Source organism: Apteryx mantelli, chromosome 2, assembly GCF_036417845.1.
Source record: "Apteryx mantelli isolate bAptMan1 chromosome 2, bAptMan1.hap1, whole genome shotgun sequence".
NCBI classification, from domain to species: domain Eukaryota; kingdom Metazoa; phylum Chordata; class Aves; order Apterygiformes; family Apterygidae; genus Apteryx; species Apteryx mantelli.
Window position 1 is genome coordinate 28,185,590 of NC_089979.1, and position 26,142 is coordinate 28,211,731.

Sequence of the window (26,142 nt, forward strand, 5' to 3'; positions counted from 1 at the left end):
CTGAAGCAGTTCCAGCTGAATGCAAAAGGTGAAAGTTTGGAAGCTGTCTGAAGTGGAATTGGACAACAAAAACTCAGCAGAGTTATTCTAAACAATGTGTTCAATTAATGCAACGATGGTAAGGAGAAAGGAGATGTGGCAACAGTTGCAGAGCTGGTGAGAGCAAGAACAGAGGATCTGTTTTACTTTTTAAAGGGATGTGTCAATGTATGTTTCTATTATTTGGGAAAAGAACCAGTGGTGGGCAAGTGGCTAGAAGTAAGAGTAAGGAAAGTAAGAGGGATGAGAGCAATGGAAATCAGAAGATAGCATGCACTCACTTAGGCAAATGAGGCAGCTAAGGAAGAGACCCAGTGAGAAATTTCTACATCCGTGATTGGGGAGAAGAAGGAGAAAACTGTAAAGGGGAAAATGCAGAGATAGTACAAGAGAAGAATAGATCATGTGCTTTGCTATATTTTGGAAGAAATCAATGCGATCCTGTGTGAAGAAAATAAGTGAAAGCTAAAAGAATAAGAAATAGAATTGCTTAACTAGGAAGATGATAGAACTGAAGGAGAGAATGAATTTGTAGTAGGAAAAATCATCTGGGATGTAATTCTTCAGAGGCACTCCATGGCACAGGAAGCAGAGTTTGTTCAGATACAAAAATTGTTCTCTTCCTAACAGTTCTTCATGCTCTCCATGTCATTTATTTTGTGGGCTGTAAAGATTCAGCTCAAGCTCACTTCCCTTTCTAGTTCTTTTATGTGTGTGATTCAGTCGAAAATATTTAGAGAATGTAATTATATAGGTTTTGAAACGGATTCCTGATGAGCATTTGTTTCTTAGATTTTCTTTATATTGTAATTTTAGTATTTCAGTTTTTATGAGTCTTCCACACTGATTGCAGCTACTATCAGTTAAATGCAGTGTTTTGCAAAGCTGAATGAAAAAGCAGGTCAATTCAGTCTGTGCAAGCTCCTCTGTAGCAGTGGAGGCCAGTAACATTCTGTGAAAGTTTACATTCTGGTAAAAATAACGAAAACTGTGCAAGAGATAACAAGCATTAGGAATCTGTTTTCAGTGTGCATGTGTTGTTTGGTTTCTTAAAGCTATTTCAGAGTAATTATAGTGGTTGCTCCAACTGCACTAATGGATGAAACACCTTAATGGTGCCTAATCTTTCTAGCAAAATAGGACATTTGCATGGGAAAGCTGTAGCTGGGGCTCTTTCCCCGTTGCGTGATCGGTCCTTTTGCAAAAGAACAGTACAGGCAGATTGTGCACTTGAAAGGTCCGGCAATGACTTCCTAGAACTGCTGGATTTGTGCTTCTGCAGGTCACTTAAACCATGCACAAATAGGCTAGACACTTCAACGCAGCATATCCAACTGGTAAATCCCTGGGCATTCAATAGGTATTCTGGGAAACAGCATGATCAGAAACACACTACCATCACCAGAACAAATTCAGGCTGTGCTAAGCACTCAGGAGCCTCTCCTAAATGAGCAAAAGCAGGCTACAGGCAGGAGGAATGACGGTGGCAGCACAGTGCCTCCCCAGCTGCCAGCCTCCCCTTCCCTTCCTGCGACTGAGCCTCCTCCTGGCATGGGGCGAGGTGTGATGAGTCCTGAAACGGGACTCAGCCGAAATGGCAGGAGGTGTTGGGATGCTGCCACTGCCATAACAGGCGCCCCGTAAGCCATTAAGGTTCACTCAACTTTTTTTCTGCCGTGATAGGAGAGAGAACTTGGCTACAGCTATTTAACAAGAACGTTCATGTAATTTTTCAAGGATGTCAGCATGCGATTTCCCCCAGCTCTCAACCCAAGGTATTGGTGTAATAAGTTCTTTAACTTCATAATAAAATGACCTTGCCATTTGTGGGATCAGAACTGCAGGGTGCAGGTACAGTGTTCACCAGCTCTTTTCAAATGCAGATCACTTTATTCAGGCAGCTGGAGAAAGGATGCTGGACTGAATGCCTGAATAAAAAAGCATCAACTTTATTTTGTGTACCCCCAGCATAACTGTTCTGTACACTTCTAATTAGAGAAGCAGAGAGCTGTTTACTATTTACCAGTTTGTGGATCTGAAATCAAAGTAGCTAAAGCTAACTGCTGTTTTCAGTAAGATTTCATTACTTTTATTGGCTGTGTAAAGAGGTTGTCAGCAGTTCGTGACAAATTCTTACCCCATTTAAAGCATGGATTCAAAAACATTCCATTTTGTTGTAAGTTTGTTAACTTGTTTAAGTATTCCACATCAAGGCAAATCTTCAAGAGCTGTAATAGCAACTGTGTCTGCAGCAACATATACAGCCAATAATTTGGCCATTATTTTTTTGCACTTACACAATGACAGACAGGAGAAAATTTTCTGTGACTTCTGAAGAAGTATTATGGAAAAGGATATCAATATATCAATGGTTTGGAAAAGAATTATATTAGTTCATATATTCGTTGTGAAATCTGTACCAAGAGCAGAATACAAAACATTGAAGAAGTCTAACAAAGTCACCTGATTCTAAGATATTCATCACCATCCATCAAACCCATTGGGGAATCTTTTTTTCCTGTTACTTTTCAGTTAGCACAAATGATGTATAGACTTACTTTACAGCTAATAAACTTATTTTTATCCACTGGGAAATAATGAAGTAATCAGTTTGGAAGTACACATTATTAACAGGTGGACAGTGAGAACATCTCATTTAGAGCAGTCTGTATTTTTGATGTATGGTGCCCAGCAGGGAACTCTTGGACATTTTTTTTTTTGACAGCAACACAATATCTTTTGCAACTGCTTCCCTTTCTATGGAACTCCTGCACTTCCACCTCTACTGAGTGTCAGCTATAACCTGTGGACCAGAAAACACTGATGTGTACTCCCGTTACTAAAGGTTATTTGAAAACAATGCACCAGTAGTTTTAAAAAAAGTGCAGATGGAAAGCCCTTGAGACATGCAAGAAGTAGAGATGAGGATGAAAAATTAAAATGCAGACTTGATGCAAATATAATTATTGAATTATTAGTTTTAGCACTTTTAAATGTGTTTAAAAAAAGGTCATTTTCTAAAGCCTAAATCTTTTTAAAAACTTGTTTAAATTGTAAGGTCTTCAGTGAACAGGCTGTTTTTTTCTCTGTATTTGAACAGCGCAACAGGTCCATGAAATGGAATAGCAATAGCAAAAACTAAGTGTGGGGAAAAAAACTTATAAAAGCAAGGAACTGAATTAGAAAACTCCTAGGCTTTTCTTTCTTTCACATTTGTGATTCTGTGGTTCTATCTTAGTGCTGTACATTTTCAGTATTTCAAAGAGTTTTATTTGAATATTATTTTTGAATAGAAAAGTAAAAAGATTCTGTAAAACTAATTTAGTTCTTTTTGTGATTCCTCTAAATGTACTTCATTAAAACTGGTGAATAAGATTATCAGTCTTCCAAGAAACAAATATAAATTTCCTTCTTGTTACTTCATAAAGAGATTTCTATAATATAGGTACTGGCTTTGTCCCAGTATAGATATCTTGTTGGTATTTCTTGTTAGTAATATGATAACAGCTATGGGTTAGGCTCTTGTTTTTCAAAATTCTATTCAAATCAAAGGCTTTTGAGGAGGTTACTCGGAATTCATTGAGATGGCCCATCTCTCCTAAAATATTTGCAGTTATGACAGCCTTTTATCTATATAAATTCAAGGCCACTAGGGATAAACTTGGTATCCTCAATATTAAAGTCTATTAAATCTCCAGTATTACTATCTATTCAAATCTATCGCTGGTACCAGCTGTATGAAGGCAAAGGACTGTAACCCAGATAGAACTGAATGTCTTCACAAAACTGCAAACCATGCAAAGCCTAAGGAAATGTACTAGCAAGACTTTCAAGATTTCAGTTGTTCAACAAAGGACTGTTTTTTTTACTCTTCTTGAAGACAAAGAGCACCGGACCATGTATCGCAGGCATGGAGGGCACTAGGAAGACTGTCTGGGACCTGGGAGTTTTGATTCATGACAGAGACCTCTCATCATGGTCACCTAATGAAACTGGCTTTGCTACTGATACAGGCAGTGGTGACTTCAGGCTTTTCTGGTCTATCCTTATGAAAATTGTATTGTAGAAGCCTCAGTCAAATAAGAGAAATCCTTGTAAGCTGCTTGCTGTTTGTTTTTTAAGAGAACTGTTCATCCAGTCAGAATTGTGTTTCTGACAAAAAAGGAGTATTTATGGCATACATTGATCAGAATAGCACTTAAAGGCACAATGGGTTGAGAAGTGATGTCAGGTCTCAGAAGTGTTAGAAACTTTTTACATTTTTCTGCATTTGGACATCCTAGTTGTGTTGGCAGTACAAGAAAAAGCAAAACTGAATAAGAGAAGGTGTCAAAAAAAGGCCTTTGAAGCCTCTACTTCTCTGGGAGGAAAATCTCACAACTTCCTTTTCCTACAGCTGTGAAAGATATATTGCCAGACCCATCTGGCAAGTATGATATTTTAACTAAAGGTCATGCTCTTATTTTTATTTATTTAATACACATTGTAAGATGATACTCCAAGGGTGTGCCATTGACCACCTGTCTGATTTTAAGGTTATTTGACCAATGTTATCTGAACATTCTGGAGTTCAGTACTCTCACTGTGCCTGTGTGGTACTCTTACCCATCTTGAGAAGCTGCAGCAGCAAAATCTAATGGAGAATGTGTCTGTAAGGTCCATAAAGCACTACCTAAACAAGCAGTGAGATGCTTCATCATGTGGTCCCTACTAGTGAACAAAGAGCTTGTGCGCTTGGGTTACCACTGTGAGCTCAGCACTTCCCACGAACATACTTCTATGGCGGCCCATGGTAAACAACAACAAACCGGTGCTCCAAACATGCGTGTAGACTCAATAGTGCCTTAGGAGGGAGCTCTGCTCTCTCCAGGCCAGAAAACCAAGTTTGCAGACTGGAGTTCAGAAAGATGTAAGCCAAATTTCCTCACAACACTTTCCTTTTATGATGGTCTTTAGTTTCCTGTATGCCTTTCTAATCCCCGCCCCCCCCGCCCCATCCCCAGAGGCCCAAAGTGACTCAAAGACATTTTGTCAAAGTGACAGAAGTCAGACAGGCGAGATCACGATGTCCCAGATAATGTCTCTTTGGTTGAGGTAATTACGGCTTCAGATCTCTTGCTCGTGTCCATTTAACTCTTGGTCCCAGAAGATCAATTCGAAGAGAAGCTATGGTTTTGTGAGGTGTTAGCAGTGTCTATTCTGACCTGATTTTTTCTGGAGTCCTCAAGCAAGCTGGATTTACAAGGAATGGAGGAAATGTCACTGTTCCTTTATTCTTTAGACCCCCCACACATTAGCAGTACAAAAGACAAGGGACCTGAGCAGCGCCACTTTGTATGCAGCTGATCAAAACAATCCAGTCTTTGATGAGTGAAGTATAGATGCAGCTATAGTGAAATCCATACTGACTACAAGAATTGAATTAAACAAAGCCCTTTCAGGACATCTAGTTCTTCTCTGTGTATTATGTGATGTTCCCCTTAATGTAGTCTCAGTAGTGCCAGCTATCCACTTCCTGCATGATTGTCTTCAGAAGTTTTCTAGCTGTCAATGTTTGCTAAATAAAAAATCTTCCTTATAGATAATTTCAGTTTAGCAAATAAAGATGACAAACCATGCTTTCTCTTACCCTGAGGCAATGTGTGATTTCTCTAATCTATGTATATTTTTGAGAGTTTATACCTTCAAGTTTGAAATTTTTCTCACTTTCCAGGCTTGATTTTACATTATTTCTCTGGGAGTTTTAGGTCTGGGGCACACGGCAGATTTAAGGTTTGCTTTATCTATTCACTGCTTGCTTTTCATTTCAAAGAGCTTTTTTTAAATTCTGCAGTGAATAAACCTGGCCAATATTAAGCAAACTTGCAGTATAATTTTTTTTTGTGATTTAGTCAGCATCATTAATATTTAAAGCAGAATGATCGCTCTCTGCTTTTCTCTGTTGGAAGACTGTAATTCATGAATAAGTTCAAATAAGCACATGACATTCTAACCTTCAAATTAAATACACACAAGGTGCATTTCTGCAAGAGGCACTCAGTCAAATTTCCCACTGTCAGTTTTAATTCAGCAAGCCTGCTGTTAACCTGCTAGTAAGAATGCAGGTGCTTTTTTGCCAGGGTGGGTTAAAGAAAATACACAACTTCCTAAACTCTGAAATTTTGGATGATATTCTGCAAAAGATTCTGTCTTTATTTATAATTCTGTTTCCTTATTGCCAAGCTTTCAGAGCTCAGATAAACTGCTTATGTTTTACAAATATATATCAAACTAAAATGAGAGCTGACTAATGCAAGACTTTTGCACCTTAGCTATCATTCTTTCTAGATTTCTTTTGAAGTCATATATATATTAAATGTTTGCTTTAGTTCACTATATCAAAGGAAGGGATTTCTGCATAGATCTGCTAAAAGAGTAATAAGGCTTTTCAGTAACTTTGTGAAGGAAAACTTGAAAGTTCGTTAGCAGTAGATGAACATGAATATAATATTTTCGTTGACCTATAATTTTAATTTAAATAAAAAACTTGTTATAAATTGTATTTTTGAGTAAAATGAATGGCCAGTTATTCTTTCTGAGATAGCAAGAACTTTTATTAAAAACTTCTAAAGTGCTGTGAAAAATTCAACTGCTAGTTTTTTGGAAACAGTTGTCTGTTAAAATGTTTCTCCTCCATCACGCATTTTTTGGAGCACTGTTTGATAAGTAATCCAACGGCATGGCCATGAACAATTTTAAGATTTTTTTCCTAATAAAGAAAACCATACTAGGCATGATACAGAAAAAGCTATTCATCTATTGGTTTGTAAAATGCAGTGGACAGGAATGTCCAGAGCCGGATATATAAATGAGTGGGGAAGATCCAATTTAAGTCAGCCTATGTACTGTAACTGGTGAGGTATTTCTGCTTTGTGATTAAAGAGACCTTTAAAACAGTTACTTCCTTATTGTAGAAATACTAGGTTATTTTTATTTTCAGAGGTGCACGCATGATTTCTCTGAATAGTAACATATATAAAAAAAAATTATCATGACTACTTTATTCACTAATTAATTTCTCATGAAAAAGATAAATATTGCATGATTAGACCAATCCATTAAAAAGATTTACTAATTACAAGCTCAGTTGTTTTCCACCAACTTTCTTGTTATGATTTCAATAAAATAAACCTGATAGTAAAGTCAGTCCAGTAACTTTTTGATATTTATATCACAAATGAGTTGATAGGATAATTTTTGGCCAAATGAGTCTTGGGAGACTAAGTCATTATAATTTCATACCTGTAGCGTCTCTCTGTGACGTAAATTGGCAGATGAGTACATGCATTGGCCAGAAGCATTGTTCTTATGGAAATGTTATTTCCTACATCACAACTGTCCCCATAATGCTGTTTCTGTTAATTTTTTTCAGCAAATTAATGAAATGAGAACCTTTCCAAATAAGTAAAGAGGTCTATAAAGAATAGCATTAAAATTCCTTTCCTGTTTGTAAAAAGCTGTAAAAGAAATTCTCAGTGGTCTTCCAGTCTCACAAGGAATAAGTGTAAGAAAATACCTCTTACAAGAATTGAAAAATGGTTAAAATCCTTTTCCTGGGACATCACAGTACATCACTGAACTCCTCACTTCGCGAAGTGCAAGTGCTTTATTTTAGTTAGGGATCATTTACCAGAGAAGTAAGGTAAATGATAGGGAAGCATTGATACTGAATTTATATTGGGAAAAAAAGAAACCTGCAAAATCCCCCAAAAGACTTCAGTGTAAATCTGATTCTCTAGCACATATACTTCTGGCACAGAAGCAAGATGGTGTGTTCTCATTTCCATTTCAGCAGTAATGAAGACTGAAAAAAAACAAAAGAAATCCTCAAAAATCCCATTAACAAGATGCAATACAATTGATAGCATTACTGTCTTCTCCTTCATATTTAAAAATATTAATAATACTGCAGATTGGAAAAGTGGCTGTGTTAGATAATATTGTTTTTAGTGAAGTATATTTGTTGCTAGATTAAAAACAAAAAAATTGAGATCATCATAATAATTTTAGTCTATTTAGTCCAAATCATACTTAGGAGCATATATAATAACATTTTTATTAATTCTTTGTAGAATAAAGTGCTATTTTTCTATGTGATTTGTTAGTGATTATGCAGTCACTGAGTGAGTGTAAGAATTCTTTACTGCGTACTGTGCTGCTTTCTGCCACAGACTGTCACAGTTCAGGGCTAGGATCTGATTTATTTTAAAAGTAAGTTTTACATAACGTTAGCAGTACTTTATTCCAGAAGAACTCCTACTGATGTGATGTCAGCTTCCAAGGTTAGTAAAGAGAGGAGAAGAGGCTTTTTACATCTGCCAACATAAAATATCTGTCTTGAAAGTATATTAGTGAGGAAAATGATGGAAGGAAGAGCAATGAAAGGTGTATTGTAGTATTATTTTAACAAATGAGATAGGGGAAGTGTTCTCTTTACAAGAGTCCAATTATTCTTTTGACAATTCAAGGAGAGAAAAATGCGACAGTGCCAGAGGATGCCTGAGAGAATATGAACTGTGTTTGTTAAATGATTGTATGTAGTAAGAAAAGATTTGTCTTATAAGCTATGTACAAATTCACACGGTCAGAAACGTTTTATCTGGAAAACAATGATGTAAGGTCTTTCTTACTTGTCTTTGCTCCCAAATTGAAAATACTCTTTCTCTTTGATTTGGGTTAGTGTCTTGTTTATTGTATCTTGTCTTTGGAGAATGACTGAATCAGTAGATTTACCTAGTTTTAGTTTACTCTTTCATGTTGCTGCCTATTGGATTACTTAATGTATGGAAAAAATGGGCAGTACTTCCCTGTTCAACAACATAGGATGCCTGCAGAAATCTTAATAAGGTTCTTTAACGTGTGGGACTTCATAATTGCTTTCTATAGCAATGACAGCTTTCAGGGGAAAGTCACTGTAGTTCCTCCATCCCTATTCTGGTTGGTTTGCCACACACTGTAAATCTCAACAGGCATGATAAAGCATAAGGACTCCCAGGTGTCAGTGTTGGTTTTTTTCACCCCAGTCTAAACGAAATAATCCTGAGGAAATTTAGCACTTGCGATACTGATCAGCCAGTTTCTATAAGAGAGTTTCTGTTTCCTCAGACAAGAATCTGACCAACTAGTGAGATACCATCCCAGATTTACAAATGGTTAAAAAGTAGGCAGCCAAATACTGCAGCTTCTTTAACTACGGAGACAGGAGAACATTTCCCATTTGGTAGATAATGAAACAACGAGGATTCAGTGTGTCTGCAGCTGCTCTCATGGAAAGTATGACATCAGCCAACAATATTATTTACTGATTAATTCCAAAATAAGTAATTTCTGTAAGCCCATTAAATGTGCCTTTGGAGCACAAATAAGCCAGTCAGAAATTGTGATAATCATAACAGTGAAGTTTCTGACTGTGGTTTTTTTCTTCTTAAGATCCAAAAATCAACCACTCTTCACTGATCCACTGATTAAACCAAGTTTTTATAAGGAAACTGTTTATCTAGGATCTGGAGCATTTGTCCACACTGCAGTCCATCTTATATGGTACAAGAGTTCCCAGCTACACTGCTGAATATCAAGTGGCTTTGAGGCAGTTTTGCTGCCTTTAGAGGCACACTCCTTTTGCATTGTGAAATCTGCCCTCTAGTTAAAGGATTTAACCCAAACCCCATGGACTGTCTGTCATCCTCCTTCTTGGTCAGATATCAAGGAAATGGCCTGTCTAAAGCAGGGGATACCGAGACTGAATGAAACATCTTGTGAGATCTGCTTCCCTGCTGCCCTCCTACAAGGATTTCCTTAGGCACTCTGCAGTATTCCCCTCTGGCTGTTGTGTCAACTCCAGAAGGGATCATTTTCAGAAGACCAGATCATAGGCATTGTATTTTGGGAGGGTTTCTCTGCCAGTGTTTTCTAATCTTTCTGTAATTTGGCACAGATATTGACAAACCCCAGGGAGAAGAACCAGGTAGTTTCTGATTATCTGCTATAGTAGGAGTCTGTAAAACTTTGACAGCAAACACAGATGATTCCAGAGAAGAACTACACTCCTGTTTTGGAAACAAATGGGTCTTGCCAAAGAGGTTTTGAAGATTAATGCCTTAAAAGAGATCAGAAATACAATATTGCATTTTCCATAAAGTTATGGATGACTAGCAATTTTACGGTTGTTGACTGTTTTTCCTTAGAAGCAGTAGGAGAAAGCTTATGGCCTAGAATTGGCCTGGTCAACTGTAGAATATCAGAATTTGAGAACAATCTGATATTTATAGTTTCATTAAGCAATTTAAGGCTGTGTCTATACCAATAGACAGGTCCAGGGCATAGTCTTAAGCACTGTCCTGTGATCATCCATACTGTTCAAACTGTTTCCATGCTGCTTGGCACACCTTTGTGCAGGACAGTTGGTATTCCCAGATAATGCCCAGGCACAATTCAGGACATGGCATGAGTCACGGACTATTTCCAGTAGGCAGCATGTCTGAGGAAACACTGTTCTGAGGAGGATATAAATTAGCTGTGCGTATGCAAGGACTCAAGGTCAGAGAACAGGTCCCCAGTATTTACTACTATAGATGTAGTATAGGGCTCTTCAGTGACAATAAGGACCGTACTAAATTTCCTTTAGATGAGCATTTGTCATTCTGACTCCCTTCAGCTGTCTAGCCCAGTATATTTTTAAGAATATATCAGGTGCTTAAGGTATTTCTTCTCCACTAATGACTTCGAATTACATGTATACACAGATGCCTTATAATTTCTTTTCTAATGGATTATTTTTCTCTGGTTTGTTTTGAAGAGCATTTCTCTGCTGAATTCTTTGGGAATGTATTCCTTTAAAATTTTTCTGTAGCATATATGGCCACAAATAGTTGAAGTAAAGGAAATACATTGTAAAATACATAGGAAGCCAACTTGTTCGACTTAACCCTGACTATTTGGAATAATTATCACTTGGGAAAGTACAAATATGTCAAATACCTGTTTTGAGTTTGCTGTAAGTAGACTGTTCTGACTGATGATTAGACTTCGGGGTTTGTTTTACACTTAGCTGTTAGGTCATTTAACTTGCATTTTAGTCTTCCCTCTCTTTGTTTGTGAAGAGATTACAGAGGAATACTATATTTTAGGACAGGTGTATAAAACTGCTTCTCTCAACTGAGAAGAACTAGAAAAGAGCATGACTGAAGTGGAAGACCAAGTAGAGGAATCATTCCTTTTTCTCTACTCACTTGAGAATTTAAGCACTGAAGCATCTCACTGGAGTTTCTATTGTACTTATGCAAACACTTGTCTGCAGTTCTGAGTGTCTTCAAGTGGTTTCCTGAATTTTGGGGTAACTCAGGTAGCAACATTCCCTTGTGAGTGTTGCCCACCGCCCTGCTCTTGTTGACTTCTAGGTGGTGCCCCAGTAAGACAGGTCAGTAGCTTGTCAGGTTCACTCTGTTTTCTGTTGCTGTTGCTGTAGGCTGCCAGGCAGCAGGAGTTTCTGTAATGATTTTGTTCAGCTTTGGATTCTAATAAGGGTGAAAATTATGTTATTATTCACATGTGATTGGGAATAGCATAGTTCATTCTTGGATATTTACCTTTCAGTTTTTTTCTCCCCATCTGGGTACATATTTTCATTGCAAAGGATTTTTTTTAAGATAATTATATTACGTGGCACCTTGAAAAGTATATTTTTAGTTCAATTCTATTCCTTGTCTCATAAATTACTCTTATTTAGCGTCAGCTTTAAAATACTGTCGTACATACCTAGATGTTCCAGGTTTCACAGTTTCCCAAAATAAAGCATTTTCATTTCAAGTCTTATACAGTTTTGACATCACCTTATATCCATGTGTCCATATTACCTATGACATAAGTTGTGTACATATTTACAATTTACAGCTAAATTTAATTTTATTACATGCGGCCACTAGCTATTTATTAATATACAAGGGTCCAATCTTATAGATTAGAATTCAGATTTATAGACCAGAAGAGTAATATAGATAGCTAGATTATATAGATACAGATATAGATGATATAGATATGTGTGTTTGTGGATGTGTATACATGTAAAGAAAACTCAATGGATAAGTCAATTTTGTTCCATGTTAAGAGAAAAGGTTGTGGGATTTACTGTTTCACTTCAAAGTCCCTTTTATAGTACTGTTATTTTGGCAAGGAACCAAACCTGAAATAAGCCACCCTATTTTTTCTGGGAATAATCCATTTCTGGCACTGTCACAAGACAGTCTTGGTAGAGGGATAGCTTAATGGGAGAAAATCACAGAATCACAGAATGGTTGAGGTTGGAAGGGACCTCTGAAGATCATCTAGTCCAACCCCCCTGCTCAAGCAGGGTCACCTAGAGCACATTGCACAGGATTGCATCCAGGCGGGTTTTGAATATCTCCAGAGAAGGAGACTCTACAACCTCTCTGGGCAACCTGTTCCAGTGCTCTGTCACCCTCACAGGGAAAAAGTTTTTCCTCATGTTCCGATGGAACTTCCTGTGTTTCAGCTTGTGCCCGTTGCCTCGCGTCCTGTCACTCGGCACCACTGAAAAGAGTCTGGCTCCATCCTCTTGACACCCTCCCTTCAGATACTTGTACACGTTGATAAGATCTCCTCTCAGCCTTCTCTTCTCCAGGCTAAACAGGCCCAGCTCTCTCAGCCTTTCCCCATAAGAGAGATGTTCCAGTCCCCTAATCATCTTAGTAGCCCTTCGCTGGACTTGCTCCAGTAGTGCCACATCCCTCTTGTACTGGGGAGCCCAGAACTGGACGCAGCACTCCAGATGTGGCCTCCCCAGGGCTGAGTAGAGGGGGAGGATCACCAAGCATCTACCAAGACTGATTAGTGAGTGAGGGCTTGGATGGCCAGAAAGTATAAAAGGGGGTTGGGTTCAGAGTGTTGATCAAGGTTTCTGCTCATGAGCACTTCAGATATACTTTGAATGGCACTATAAGCCATTCAAAACCCCCAAATTCCTCAAACCTTCTTGGAGAAAGAGGGATCAAAGAAAGACAAAGTCACTGCTATATGGCGGTTTTTTCAAGGAGAAGTTTGCTAGGTGGGAGCATAGCAAGGATGTCTTCCCTGCTGGGTTTTTTTTTTCAGGAAAAAAAACCTTGAATAAAAGCAAATATTTTTAGACCCCTATTGGAAAAAAAGGGTTTTGTGAATGAGCTGTCAATATTAGTCATTTTTACTAGCATTGAACAATTCTAAATCTAAATTCCTTTTTCCTTACTTGAATTCTCACTCCTACTTTTCTTAGTTGGTCAACAGAACCTGACTGAATGAAGGCTACCTCACTGTTAGCAGGTATACAGAGCAAATCTTCATTTTGCCATACTGAAGCCCTTAAACAGCAACAAAGGAGCGAATCTTTCTAATGCATAGTGCTTTCATAATTAACTGCCTGGTGAAATTATAGCAACTTTGTTTGCATGCCAACCTTTTTAAGCACTTTGTTTTCTTTAATAGGGGTAATTGTTGCAATCCTTTGCACTGTAATAGAATTATATGTCTTGGGCAATGACACATGAAGTACTTCGATGTGATAAAGGCACATTAGACTCAGGAAATGGGAGCTTTCCTCTCAGTACAAGTTCTATGAGAAAACAGAAGATTTCTGTTTTCACTGCTATGACCATTCCTAAGGGTTAATATTACTTATAAAACAATATGACAGGAACCTACTGATTTTCTGGATGTCATTCTTGAAAAATGCATTAGTGGAATAGGTTGTTCTGCAAACAGTAGGAATAATACTCCTCCTATTAACCTATGCTGTAAGAATTAAATCTCATGCGAAATATCAGAGATTGAATAAAGACTTACATACAGCCTTTCCCCGAAGGGAAGGTCTCTCTCCAAGGATCTGTTTTCAAAAACAGGTCAAAAACAAGAACTGAATAGCTCTAGTTTCCTACTCCTGTGTCAAATTTGAATACGACTGATTAAAAATTATTGAAAAGAAGGAGACCTGACAGAAAACACATTCACATTAATCATATTCCCTTAGAAAACATGGTTTAAAAATAGCATTAATGGTTAAAGGGTTATAATTTTCTCATTCTTAGAAGAATTTTGCATAAGATAATGTTGAAGATATGAGCTCTTCTTGACACTGTCCTTCCTAGCTCTCTCTGGTGTTTGTTATATGCAAGATAGTGTTGAAATTGAGAATTACTTTCTGTAGCATCTCCTTTCAATGAAGCAATACCTAAAGGTGTTAGTTTAAAGGAAAATATAGCATGTGATATAATCATCTTATGAATGAGTTGTCATAGCGTTAAAAAGCCCCAGAAATAGAGATCCACTTTTTTTCTTCTGTGCCTTCCTGTTTACCCACATCCTATCCCACTCTTTTCTTAGTGTTAAATTTACCAATGTGCGTCAATATGTACTAACATATAATAAGAAGAAGGAATGAAAAAGGATATGGAAACAACTTTCCGGTTACCACTGATTTCAAACCTTTGTTATTATCTGTCCAATTAAGAACACTAAGGCTAGCTCTCAACTGTGTTTTGTGCTTGTCCGGCTGTTGATACTAACTCAGATTTTTCCTGATAACTTCCTTAGGAAGCACACCCAATATTTTTTGACATCATGCCTAAGGTCTGCTTCCTGGATAAGGCAGCTCCCATATTTTCCTCTGTTCATGCTGTGGCTTGACTCCAAGCATATTGTCTCCTCATGCAAATGCAGCTATCAACCAAAGGGCAAAAAACTTTACAGGTAGCTCTCAAATATCTTAAATAGTTGGATCATTGTTCCAAACCTGATGCCTCATCTCACTTCCCCTTGAATCAGCTGGAAGGGACCCAGTGGTGTCTTTGCTTTTGAGGGCACTGTATTAATTTATTGGATAAGTTTTATCGACAGCACATTTATTGTAAAACTTCATAAAGAAGCAACATTACCTTCCTTTTTTGAAATAGATTTAAGCCATTATAGGTAAGGGAAAAACAGTGTGGCTATGCCTAACTATAAGCAAAGGAGTCAAAAATTACCCATGCCAGGTGTGTGCACTTTCATAACCTCTCTGTTCAGCCCAAAGGCACAGAAAGGACCCACAGCTATCACAGAACTATTCCCCAGCCAGCGAAACAGGCTTCTCAGGGAACCTGGGTTATTTTCACACTCCCCTGGGCAGAGAAGCAAATTGGTATGTGTATGTGTATGTATATATATATGTATATATATGAATTCATGAATAAAATCCACTCCAGATCCCTTTGCTGATGGGTAAAGCCTCACAGCTCTAGGAATAGCCTTTGTATGTTTTGGAAAAAATATTTAAAAAGCAAAAATAACCTTTTTTAGCCTTTATATAGTGATGATTTTAATTAATTGTTTCTCATGATTTCCAGAAATATCCCACATATTTTTTCTCTATGGATTGTCTGGCACTGTATCTAGCACGGCCTTATTAATGAGATATGTCATACTGAATAGAATAATAAAGATCTAAGTTCTATGCAGGAAGTTTCAGTGAAATCAAAATATCCTTTGTGTTTATTATCAGGCCTACATGTGCTTTTGAGTTTCCAGTCTGGGTATTTCTCCAGACCTATCACATGGCAGGGCAAAATTTGGATGTGTACTGCTATCCTCACTGCAGACTTTCATTTCTGTGCAAGGGAAAAGTCCCTTAACCCGGACCACAGGGAGATCAGGCCCTGGGTCCACTATGTGTCAGCCTGCCCACAATTTGACCTTTTGTCTGATGGCTTGAAAACTGTGTTCTTTGGTTTGTATGTCCTGGGATGTGGTATCCTCCCTATTGCATTTGTGTACAGTGTCCTTTTGATCTGCTGTCATTAAAACATTTCATTTGCTTGTATATTTCTGAAGTGTCTTGCCTGCTTAAATAAATAGATAACATATTTTGTAGATGTCAGCACCATTAACAGAAGAAATTATCATTAAACAAATATCATAAGAGCTGAAAGATGGGACAGTAATGAGCAACAGGAAACACTTTCAGTGTTTCAGTACTTATATTTCTACAGTGACAATTAATACTTGGAGATAATGGCACTTTTAGGGGGATGGCAAATGTCCAACATCACTATATTGCTCTGTTACCTCAACAGGAAAAAGTGTGGACAAAGGTAAAAACTTGATACTATGATAGATGAATCTCAAGGAAAGCATAGAAGAGACATATAAGAGAGATGGGGATAATAATGTGTTAGATAAGCTTTGTACTGAAGAAAATTTTCTTTTAACGTAGCCTTTTTTTACCCTATTCTCAGATCTTTCTCAAGTAATCATGCACTGCAGTTACTGCAGAAAGATCATCAGAACAATAGAGGGGAGCCAGGAGGTGCCTTTGCTTTGGCTTACTGAAGGGTCTACCACATGGAAAAGCATGGAAAACACTTCTTATATTACCTATTGACTAATTACATTTATGGGCTATTATAATGAGATATCAACATAGTACAATACTTTCTAGTAACAAAGAAAAGTCTGATCAGATAAAAATTCACTTGTAACTACTATTCATCTGTGTTGGGTTTCTGCACCTCTGGTTTCCTGTTGGAAAAAGCAGCACTGTAAATGACATCTTCTGTGCTTTATTTGCTTTGTTTTTCTTGCCTGGCCCAGGCAATCTTTACTCAAGTCATTTTCAGAATCTACTTAGTTAATAAACTAGAGGAACAAATATTTGTGATTTGATAAGCAAAATATGGAAGAGCAACACTGAAATCATTAAGAACCAAATAAAAATGTGTATGAACATACTGGTCTTTTTGCATATAATTTTTAAGAAATTCTATATGTAGTATCCTAATGTATTAAATTATTGATATGTTTTTGCTGGTAATGACAATCAGTAAATAAGAGCTTACTGTTTAAAACAAAATTTGGATGAGTCAAGTATGTTTACAGGAGACCAAACAAGAACCTAACAATTAAAGTTGTTCCTCTTTACCTCTAAGAAAACAAACCCTACCTGTGTGAATTAGCTGCTTTTACCCTCCAGTGTCCCAAAACTTTCCATCTGAAACCTGTCCTTTTCTGTCTTCCCCTTTTTACTCTTTGTCTGCACTGTTTATCCATCCACTGGCTGACAGTGTCTTTACATCCAAAATGCAAAGCAGACAGATGGGCGCCTCAGGAAAGAACATGACCAAGAGCACCAGCATCGGTGGGGACATGTACACACTCGACAAGAATGATGGCAGCCAGTCGGACACGGCAGTGGGCACTGTTGGTGGTGGCGGCAAAAAGAGACGCTCCAGCATTGGTGCCAAGATGGTCGCCATTGTGGGCCTCTCGCGAAAAAGCCGCAGCACATCCCAACTCAGCCAAACTGGTAGGAACTGGATTTTTTTTTCTCTTGAATTATGATTTAAATGTACGTATTATGCATGAACAATTGAATTTTTTGGATATCCTGCTGACATTGCCTCATTAACAATATTCTAGGGAGAGAAGAAATTGGTTAAACATTTTAATTGTCTGGACATTTACTAAACTTATTTTTTTAGCAAAGATCCTTTTCAGGTTGGACTGAGGCTTGTCTTTTTCCCCTTGCTAGAACCGACGTAATGCAATAATCCCTTTGCTTCTCAGGAACCAATGTAAGCTGCTGTACTTATGTTCTGGGGAATTCTTGTTGATAGTTTGTGAAGGATGGCTAAAATGCAGTTGCAAAATTCCTTCTCTTTTGTTACGAATAGTGCTTGCATATTTCAGTGTTTTTTCTCATATTTGAACATGGGACATTTATTTTGAAACAAAACAATTTTCATGAACAAGACTGTATATTACATTTTGCTGCATTAGTACAACCATTTTATTGCTTTTTAATTCCTTTCTTTTCAGCTTACAAGCATATTCACCATCAGTATAGATTTTCCTCGTTTCTGGTTATGTCAGTTAAAATTTGTTACTGAAATATTCGACCTTGGAAAAATGAACAGATTTTCCACGTTGACACTCAAAGCATTTTAAATCTTACGCACTTTTTTAATTCCTCCTATTTCAGGGAAAATCCATATAATGCACTCTGAAAAGTTCTCATTGTCAATTAAGGAAGCTGTGTAGAACTAGTGTACTTTATGTGGAAAAGGATTACTTGTATTAAAATTATTTTATATAAATCCATAAATAAGCAATTTATATAAATATGTGCATACATATATTTATATATTTAAAGGTATATATACATGAGATACATTATATATTCAGTATCTAAGTAAAACAGGTGTAATGTTGTTGTATGGTTCAACATCAGTTTACAAATAGTGTTTAACAATATGTGGTCCCATCTGAAGGTCTCCATTGTGCTAAACACTCTTCAAACATTGATAAGAGATTTTTCACTTCTTTGAAAAGTTTGCAGTTTGTATGGTGAAACTGAAGTGATGAGAGGTTTAATGTTCAAGTAAACGGAGTAAAATGATGTTTTGCAATGTCAAAAATTGTGGTAATTTTTGTAAGTAAAATTTGTAAGAGGGGGACTTAAAAACTTGGAAAGAGTAGAAGGGAGAAAGGGGACACTGAAAGGAAGAATAAGAAAGAGATGCAGAAGAAGGGGGAGCACAGAAAGAGAGCAGGGAGGTCTGAGTGTGCATCTTACTGAACACTGTGTGAGAAAGGAAGGAATGAAGAAGCAGAGGGAAAAGAATGTACATAGTGCAAGCTCTGAAAATCATGCAGACACTGATGACTCCATCAGTAGGCAGATCTTTGCAGGAGTATGTTGTCTTACCAGCTCAGTTGCTGGTTATGGAAATGGCAGTTTCATACATGTATTTTCTCCAAGCTCAAATGAATGGGGGGAAAGATGAAGTCATTTTTATACAGATCTGGGAAATGTCTAGAAAAAAACCTAGCTGCATACTCACCCAGAAATCTGTTATTCTTGCTTGTGCAATAGTAAACAGGTATGTAACTGTATCAACTGGATCACACAGGTATGTGGATGTCAAATCAAATATAATGCACTACATTACTAGTTCTGATCTAATCTGGTCTGTCTTAATGTAAGAGATATTAAATGAATTCAAGAAGGATGTCAGCTTTTCATATGCTTTTCACCTGTAAGTTTCTCGGTGCTAGAGAGGATCTGTATCACTGTGTGGCTTGCTTAGACTTGATTTAAATACCATGCTGAATTAGTTATTTGGGACAATACTTTTAATCTGAAGCTTCTCTCTTGCTATTATATCCGGTGAGTTGCCCAATAACTGATTAGATGGTGTAGTTATGGACAAATGTGAAATGTAAATCTTTCAAAATTGCTCAAGGTCTCTTGATGCATTCACTATGAAGAGGGTGTTCTGAAAAACTCATGAATACAGAAACTGTATTCAGTTGCTGCAGCAGAGACCAGAGGGATCTGCATGGCTTTGGCAGGCCATCATTCTCCCTCTGCTCCTCCCCGGAAGAGGTCTGCACTCAGGGAAGTCCTACTGCCGTCAGGACTCTGCATGCAGAGCACAGCCCTGCTCCTGCTGTCTTTTTCCAAAAAAGCCCTGCGTTTATAGATTGGACATGGGTTGTCTTATACAGCTGTTATGCACCAGCTCCTGCTGCCCTATTAGGCAAGTGCTCCTGACCTATCTCCCATCCCATGACACGAAGGGGCTTGTCCTGTGGCCACATGTGGCTGTCACTATCATGACAGGCATGTGCTTCTTTTAAATAATTGGGTCATATGTGCATGCTGGCCATATAGTGAGCATGCCAGTGACCACGTCAGAGATCGTTTGGCCCCTGGCAGCAGTATGTGTGCAGAGATGTGTCTCCAGCAATATGAGGCCTGTTGGTTAGGAGAGGTGGAGGTCACATCACGAACAAGTGTTGTGCATATCTTTAGTGTCTGTCCGTTGGCACATCTTAAAGAAAATATTGGGCACCACTATTATACATGAATGCCAGAGGTTTAAAACTTTCAGTTTATTTATTTAATGAATATATAAGTATCCCCTGTTTTATCACATTATGTTCCTGTTTGAGATGTTAAATGCCTGTACAAAGAAATCATGTATTGATACAAGCATTGACAGAAGGCCTAATATCAAAATACCGAATGTGCTGTAGACTTCCTATAAGTTCTGTAACTGAAAGGCAGGTGATACTCAGATTGCAAGGCACTGTTATATAGAAACTAGTTGAAGTATAAAGGGTTTTTAGGTAATTTCTGAAGACATTATGCTCAAGTGGTCAGCCAAGTATCTCCTTAGTTGACATAGCAGGGTTGAAGAAGCATGTTGATATCAGGAGATAAAACAATACTAGATCTACAGAAATTTGTCATATTTATAGCAACTAAGTTTTTATAAACTCTGTCACATGTTGAAGTCAGTAAAGAAATGTCTATCAGTGTCTCTAAAATTTCTTTCTAGTGTCTTGTAAAGTGTAATTGTATTTCAGTAGTTTTCTTCATTCATATTTTATAACTAAAATTATGCCAGAAATTTTTTGAAAGTAGGTTATTATGATTGCTTTCAGGACTTTTCAGGCATACAATAAATACCATAAGCAATCCATTTTTACTGTTCTTTCAATGTACTATCAACATATTATCTCTTGCTATTTAGGCATAGTATTGGGAAATTGACATTCTAAATATATACAATATAATGTCTTTTTTATTTTACTCTTTAATTCTTTTAGCTTATTCAAGCAGGAATTCTTGCTTGTGTTTTGGGGAGTAGAGGGTATGTTGGTTTGTTGTTACTGAGGGGAAGAAAGGGAGTAACTGTCTTAATAATAATAATTTAGATGACATAGAGAATGTATAAAATCACAGTCGCTGCATGGACCTGCTCGCAAACTATATTCAGCATATATTAATGTGAAATATAATACTACCAGTTAGTAAGACCTAGGAAAAGGAGAAGAAGGCAAAAAGGACAATCTCCTTTTGTTACACAAAAAAAGTACATAAAAACTGAGAGAAGGAGAACTTTTGATGCCATCTCAGGTAACAATTCTCTACTGGTTTTTCCCCTCCTGCCCTCGTTTCACATGGAACAATCTATGAAGAAGAAGAGCAGACAATAGGAACTACAATACATTGTTTTCCAATTCCTGACTAAAATACCAAAACAAAAAATGTCTTTAGTTCTCTGATAATACTGGAGGTACCATGCAGTACAAAGCAGAGTGTAGCTGATGCTCTGAAAGCTCAATCAGGGAAAGTTACTCAGAAGAGTCTGCTTGTAACTTAGGAGGATTTGTAAGGAAACAATTAAAAAAAATCAGGAGATCAATCCCTAGGACATTAAGATGCCCTGCAAACAGCTACCTAGTAATTATACAAAGCTAGTAGTATTGAAGGCAACATGAACAATATCAAAAGATACAGTCCATCACATACAGAAATGATAATGTCCATGAACAAGCAAATCTGCATAAAAGAGGATGTGATGCAGGCAGAGAGTAAGTTCTAAGTTGAAGGAGTATCTTGAAAGCAAACAGTAATGTTAGAAAAATTAATGGAGTATCTAACTAGATATCAGTGTATTTAATCAAATAAAGGTAAAATATGAGAAGATATCATTGGTGTTCTGTCCTAAGAAAGGTATTTTGATTTCATTCAATTATGGTTAGTGTATGTTCTGTGTTGGAAGGCCTCCAGAGAAAGAGTTGAATGCACCTGAAATATGACAAAGACCTGAATAAGCAATATAAGCAGTGCTGTGTTCTTCTGAGAGATATAATAATACAGTCTTAAAATGCTTAGAAAATTGCTAATCTAGTAAATCTGATGACTAAGCCCATTGAGGTTAATTTATGAAAGTAAAATTGTAATTCAAGAAGTTGGACAGGTCTGGATCTAACCTCATTAGGACAGTCACTAGGAACAGACCTTTTTTCAGTTGATGACAGCAAAAGAATCTAAATATACAGTAAATATGGGTGGCATTTTTCCCCAGGTCCGTTACAGGAAAAGATCTTAAATGATGCTCTTTGGATCACTATCCCTATGGGAAAACAAATAGAAGAAAAATTGCCAGTGTTAAGATCATGAGAATACAGAAAACATGAACAAAAATAGATGAAACTCATTCTCTGGTTTCCATTTGTACTAAAAGAAGAGCTGTAATTTATTTTCAGAAAGTTCGTATTACTTTGCCCCCTTCTAACAATGTGCATCACTGTTGTGATATTTCTTGCCTATTGTTTTATTTAAAGAAAACTTTAAGTGCAAGAAAATACAGGGTCAGTATTTTGCCAAGTTTAAAAAAGAGCATGGAAATCCCTGCAATTCCTTTGACCTTGAAATCAAGCTAATGGTTGGATAACAAAAGTAGTCTCAAAGATTTTGGAAAGTCTGCTAGTATAAATAAGACTTAAGTAAAAGACAACATACTCTAGAGTGAAGTGGCAAGGTGAATCGGAATTGACTTTGGTTCTATATTCCTATACCCTTTTCAGTGCATAGAAAATAGCTAAAGGAATACTCCCTGTGCTTGATTCAACCTGTCATTCCTAAAAGCTAAGATTTGGCAGTTCAGAAAGGGTTTGTGTTGTGACCTTCAGGTCATGATTCCACAGACATTCTTCCCAGTGAAAAACCTGACTTTCTTTACCGGGGAAAATAAAAGACAAAATGCAAATCCCAACGAGCATCTAACAGTGTTTGCTTGGCTATTCATATCTGGAATGCAATCCTTTTTCTGCCAGACATCTCTGAGAGGACTGATGGTCAGGCTTTCACACAGATTTAAGCCTGTAACCCTCAGTTATATTTCATTACTGAGTAAAATCTTTGGCCATTTCTGATTGCACTATCTTAGATCTTCCTTTGGACTCAAATGCGGTGTCTCTGGCAGGTGGATACCTGGCTGTCCTTTCTTCAGTTAGCCAAGACCTATTATGTTCCCAGGCTCACTATATCCAGTAGCCTAAACAGTTTCATTTACAGTAGAGAGCTGTGACCATGTGTCTGAATAGAATAAACTGCCTTTGTGCATCTCTGTAGAGCGTTGCTCCAAGGTACACTACTCTGGAAAGCCCTGCACATAACCCTAGCAGATGACCCTGGGGGTAGGCTGGCACTGCCCAAAGCAGTTTGTTTGTGGCAGCATGCTGTTCCATATAAGCTAATTACCCTGTTTCTAATGTGTGAACTCTACCAAGGCAGAAGTTGTAGGAAAGCATTGGAAAAACTGTCCAAGGCCAGTCAAGACATAGGCAAGTTTTAAAAAACACATTAGAACTAAACTAGAACTTTTTTAATGACCAGGACAAAGAATGCCCCTTCTTTAGCAAAAAGACAAACTTTGGCAAGGTGATGCTGTCTGTGGCGCAAGGTCCCAGTGAGGCCATAGGGCTGTGAGAGTAGAGTCTTAGGGACAGTGTGTTGTGGTGCTCTGAATCCTCATAGTATCTTTTATAATTTTGGTGTGGTTAAACTATGGTACTATAGTCTTGAAATTATATCTATCTGTAAAAAGGAAACAGAAATCAGTTGATTCAGTGCAAATAAAATGATGATTGTCCCTGGGAGTATTGAATGGTGTTCATCAAACAGAGACACTTATGTTTTAACAAATTTTGGAGAGGTCCAAAGGGTAAATCCAGTGAAACAAGGTTAAAGTATTTTGAAATTTTGGTATTTTATGGGTTGATCTTCTTTTTTACAAGAAGCGTAAGAGAAGTAGCTCTCTAAAATCAAAGCCAAACTCAAGGCAGAAAGCTTGAGTTGAATTTTATTTGATATGTGTGTTAATAAAGCCAAATTTTGTATTCTGTATGGTTTATAGAGTGTTGAAGCTAGATTCTAAAGTGCTATATCCGTAAATAGAATAGTGTCAGTTATGTCTGTCATGCACTGGTTATATAGCCTGTACAGCAATTTCCTCAATTACTAGAGTAGTTAAAAGGAGTCTATTGTGAACATTGGTCTTGTATAGGATTTCACATTTCTCAATTCAAAGTTGGGATTTATATAAAAAGCAGTCTTTTACCACGCATGGAGTATGTGTCTTCTATTAAAAAAAGATAAAAAAAGATTTATCACTTCTAAACTGGAAACTGAAGGAGAACCTACATCAATTGTCTTTTGTTGTCTAAAATGAGATAAACTATGGTAAGCAAAGAAATTACTGAGCTAAATGTATATTTGTTTTCGTAATATACATTATCATTCTTTAACTGTATAATTAATTTATGTGGCCAAAACTGCAACTAAATTATGATGCGCTACTTCTAATATTGCCATGCCTTTTAATTTTTTTAAATCACATACATAATTCAGGTGATTTGAATCAAGCCTTTTGTATTGGGTTTTTATTTCCACTCCCATTTCAGAGACAGTTTGGTAACATTAATGAATTGCTCTAATTTGTAGTATTACACTTGTATCAGTATTCTTTATGTATAATCTGATTTACTTTCAGAATAAACCCATATTGCATTGAGAGAAATATAGGATTAGCTGTTGACAAGAGATTAAGGCCAATTTATCGTACTGATTACTTGAGAAATGTGACCTGAATCCATGACAAGGAGAAAGTGTCATTATGATAAATATATTGCCAAGAGCATTAATCGGCTTTTACTAAATGAACCATGGAGAGTATTCTAAGAAATAAATATACTTAGTAGCAAACTAAAGAGGTTGATCACACAAGCTTTTAACTACATTTTACTAAATTGATAGATTTTTGTTTTAAAAAGTTTTCTTCTGTAGGTAGGAGAAGGTAGGAAAGAAGATAATAATCCAGTACAAAATTGATATAACTGTCTGTAACAATCTTTCTGAAGGTGGGTACATATTTGACTCCTGATATTTCATAAAGTTCCTGTGAGAGATGCATGTGGTGAAAAGAAATATATGGCTGAGGTGTCAGAACTGAACTCCAGTGAGTACTAGCTGCGATCTTACAGAAGTGGTCCTCTGAAAGACACTTCTAACATACAGCACATAGGAGACACCTTATGCCATATGTAAGCAGAACTTCCAGGCAGATGAGAAGAAAGTTCTCCAATGAGAAATGGAAATAAGAATAAAAGACTTAATTTTTGGACAAGATGTGCAGCTCATGTATGCCAGCTGAGCAATAGTGCCCCAGTCACAAAACTCTCATTGAACGAACTCTGTCTATAATATGTAGTTACCAACTCAGTGAGATTTCCACCTGTGAGCTTTCCAGCTGTGGTGGAGGTGATGCTAAATCCCTTGGTTGTAAGCATTTATATGATTAATAAACTCTACCTACAGTTCTAAAAATGATTTTCCATGTTGTCAACCCTTTCCTTAAAAAAGCAGCTTACTTATATTACCACTTGATCTCATTAATAAGGAAAAAAAGGAGAAAGCTGTAAGTGAGATCAGAACATTTAGCTTGACCTTCTGCCAGATTTTCCTTCTTTTCATAATTAGCAGTATAAATAGAGAGAGAAATGTAGGGTGATCTTTCTTGGTGAGAATACTGCTAAACTATTTTTTCTTTTTCAGAACACAAGAATTCTCATAAGAACCCTGCTAAAAAAAATACATATCTCCTCCCCACAAGTTTGTAGTTCTTTTATTTCTGTTTTCACAATAAACAAGGTTTGTTCTTTGCCTTGTTATATAAGCAGAGTCATCACAGTCACAGTTCTTCATGAATTAATTCAATTCGTAGAGCATTTCTCTTTTAGGTTATATGAGAGCTGTTCAGCAGAATAATTTAGGCTTTCCATAAGACAGTTCTAGTTTGAAAACTCCTTTTGTGATTTTATAATCCTTTACTTAACATGTGATATAATATATATGAATTTCTTGTTAGATATTCTGTGAAAAAGAACTCTGACTTCATCCTACTGAAATTTGAGAGCAAAAAGAATTTTATAGGTGATTTCATGTTTTTATTCTGCCAGTTGTTTACTTTTCAGTTTGCCTGAAAGGTCCTGAGATACTTAGCTGTAATTATTATTCTGTATCTGTATAGCATATAATTTATACCTTAGGGAATAAAATTCCATTTTACTTTTTTTCCAGATGAAATAACATTTCTAGTACTGCCAATTTTTAACATGGCTAAAAATAAGTGATTGCATTATTCCAGAAGGATAACATTCATCTATACATTGCTTCTATAGAGCACC

The 26,142-nt window shown here is 36.9% G+C and overlaps 1 protein-coding gene across 1 annotated transcript in view; it reads left to right on the forward strand.

Moving 5' to 3' along the window:
* Positions 1-26,142, forward strand: part of RIMS2 (regulating synaptic membrane exocytosis 2) — a 492,192-nt gene that overhangs the window by 414,796 nt on the left and 51,254 nt on the right. The window contains 1 exon segment of the mRNA XM_067292312.1: positions 17,163-17,404. Coding sequence (XP_067148413.1) covers positions 17,163-17,404 — 242 coding nt within the window.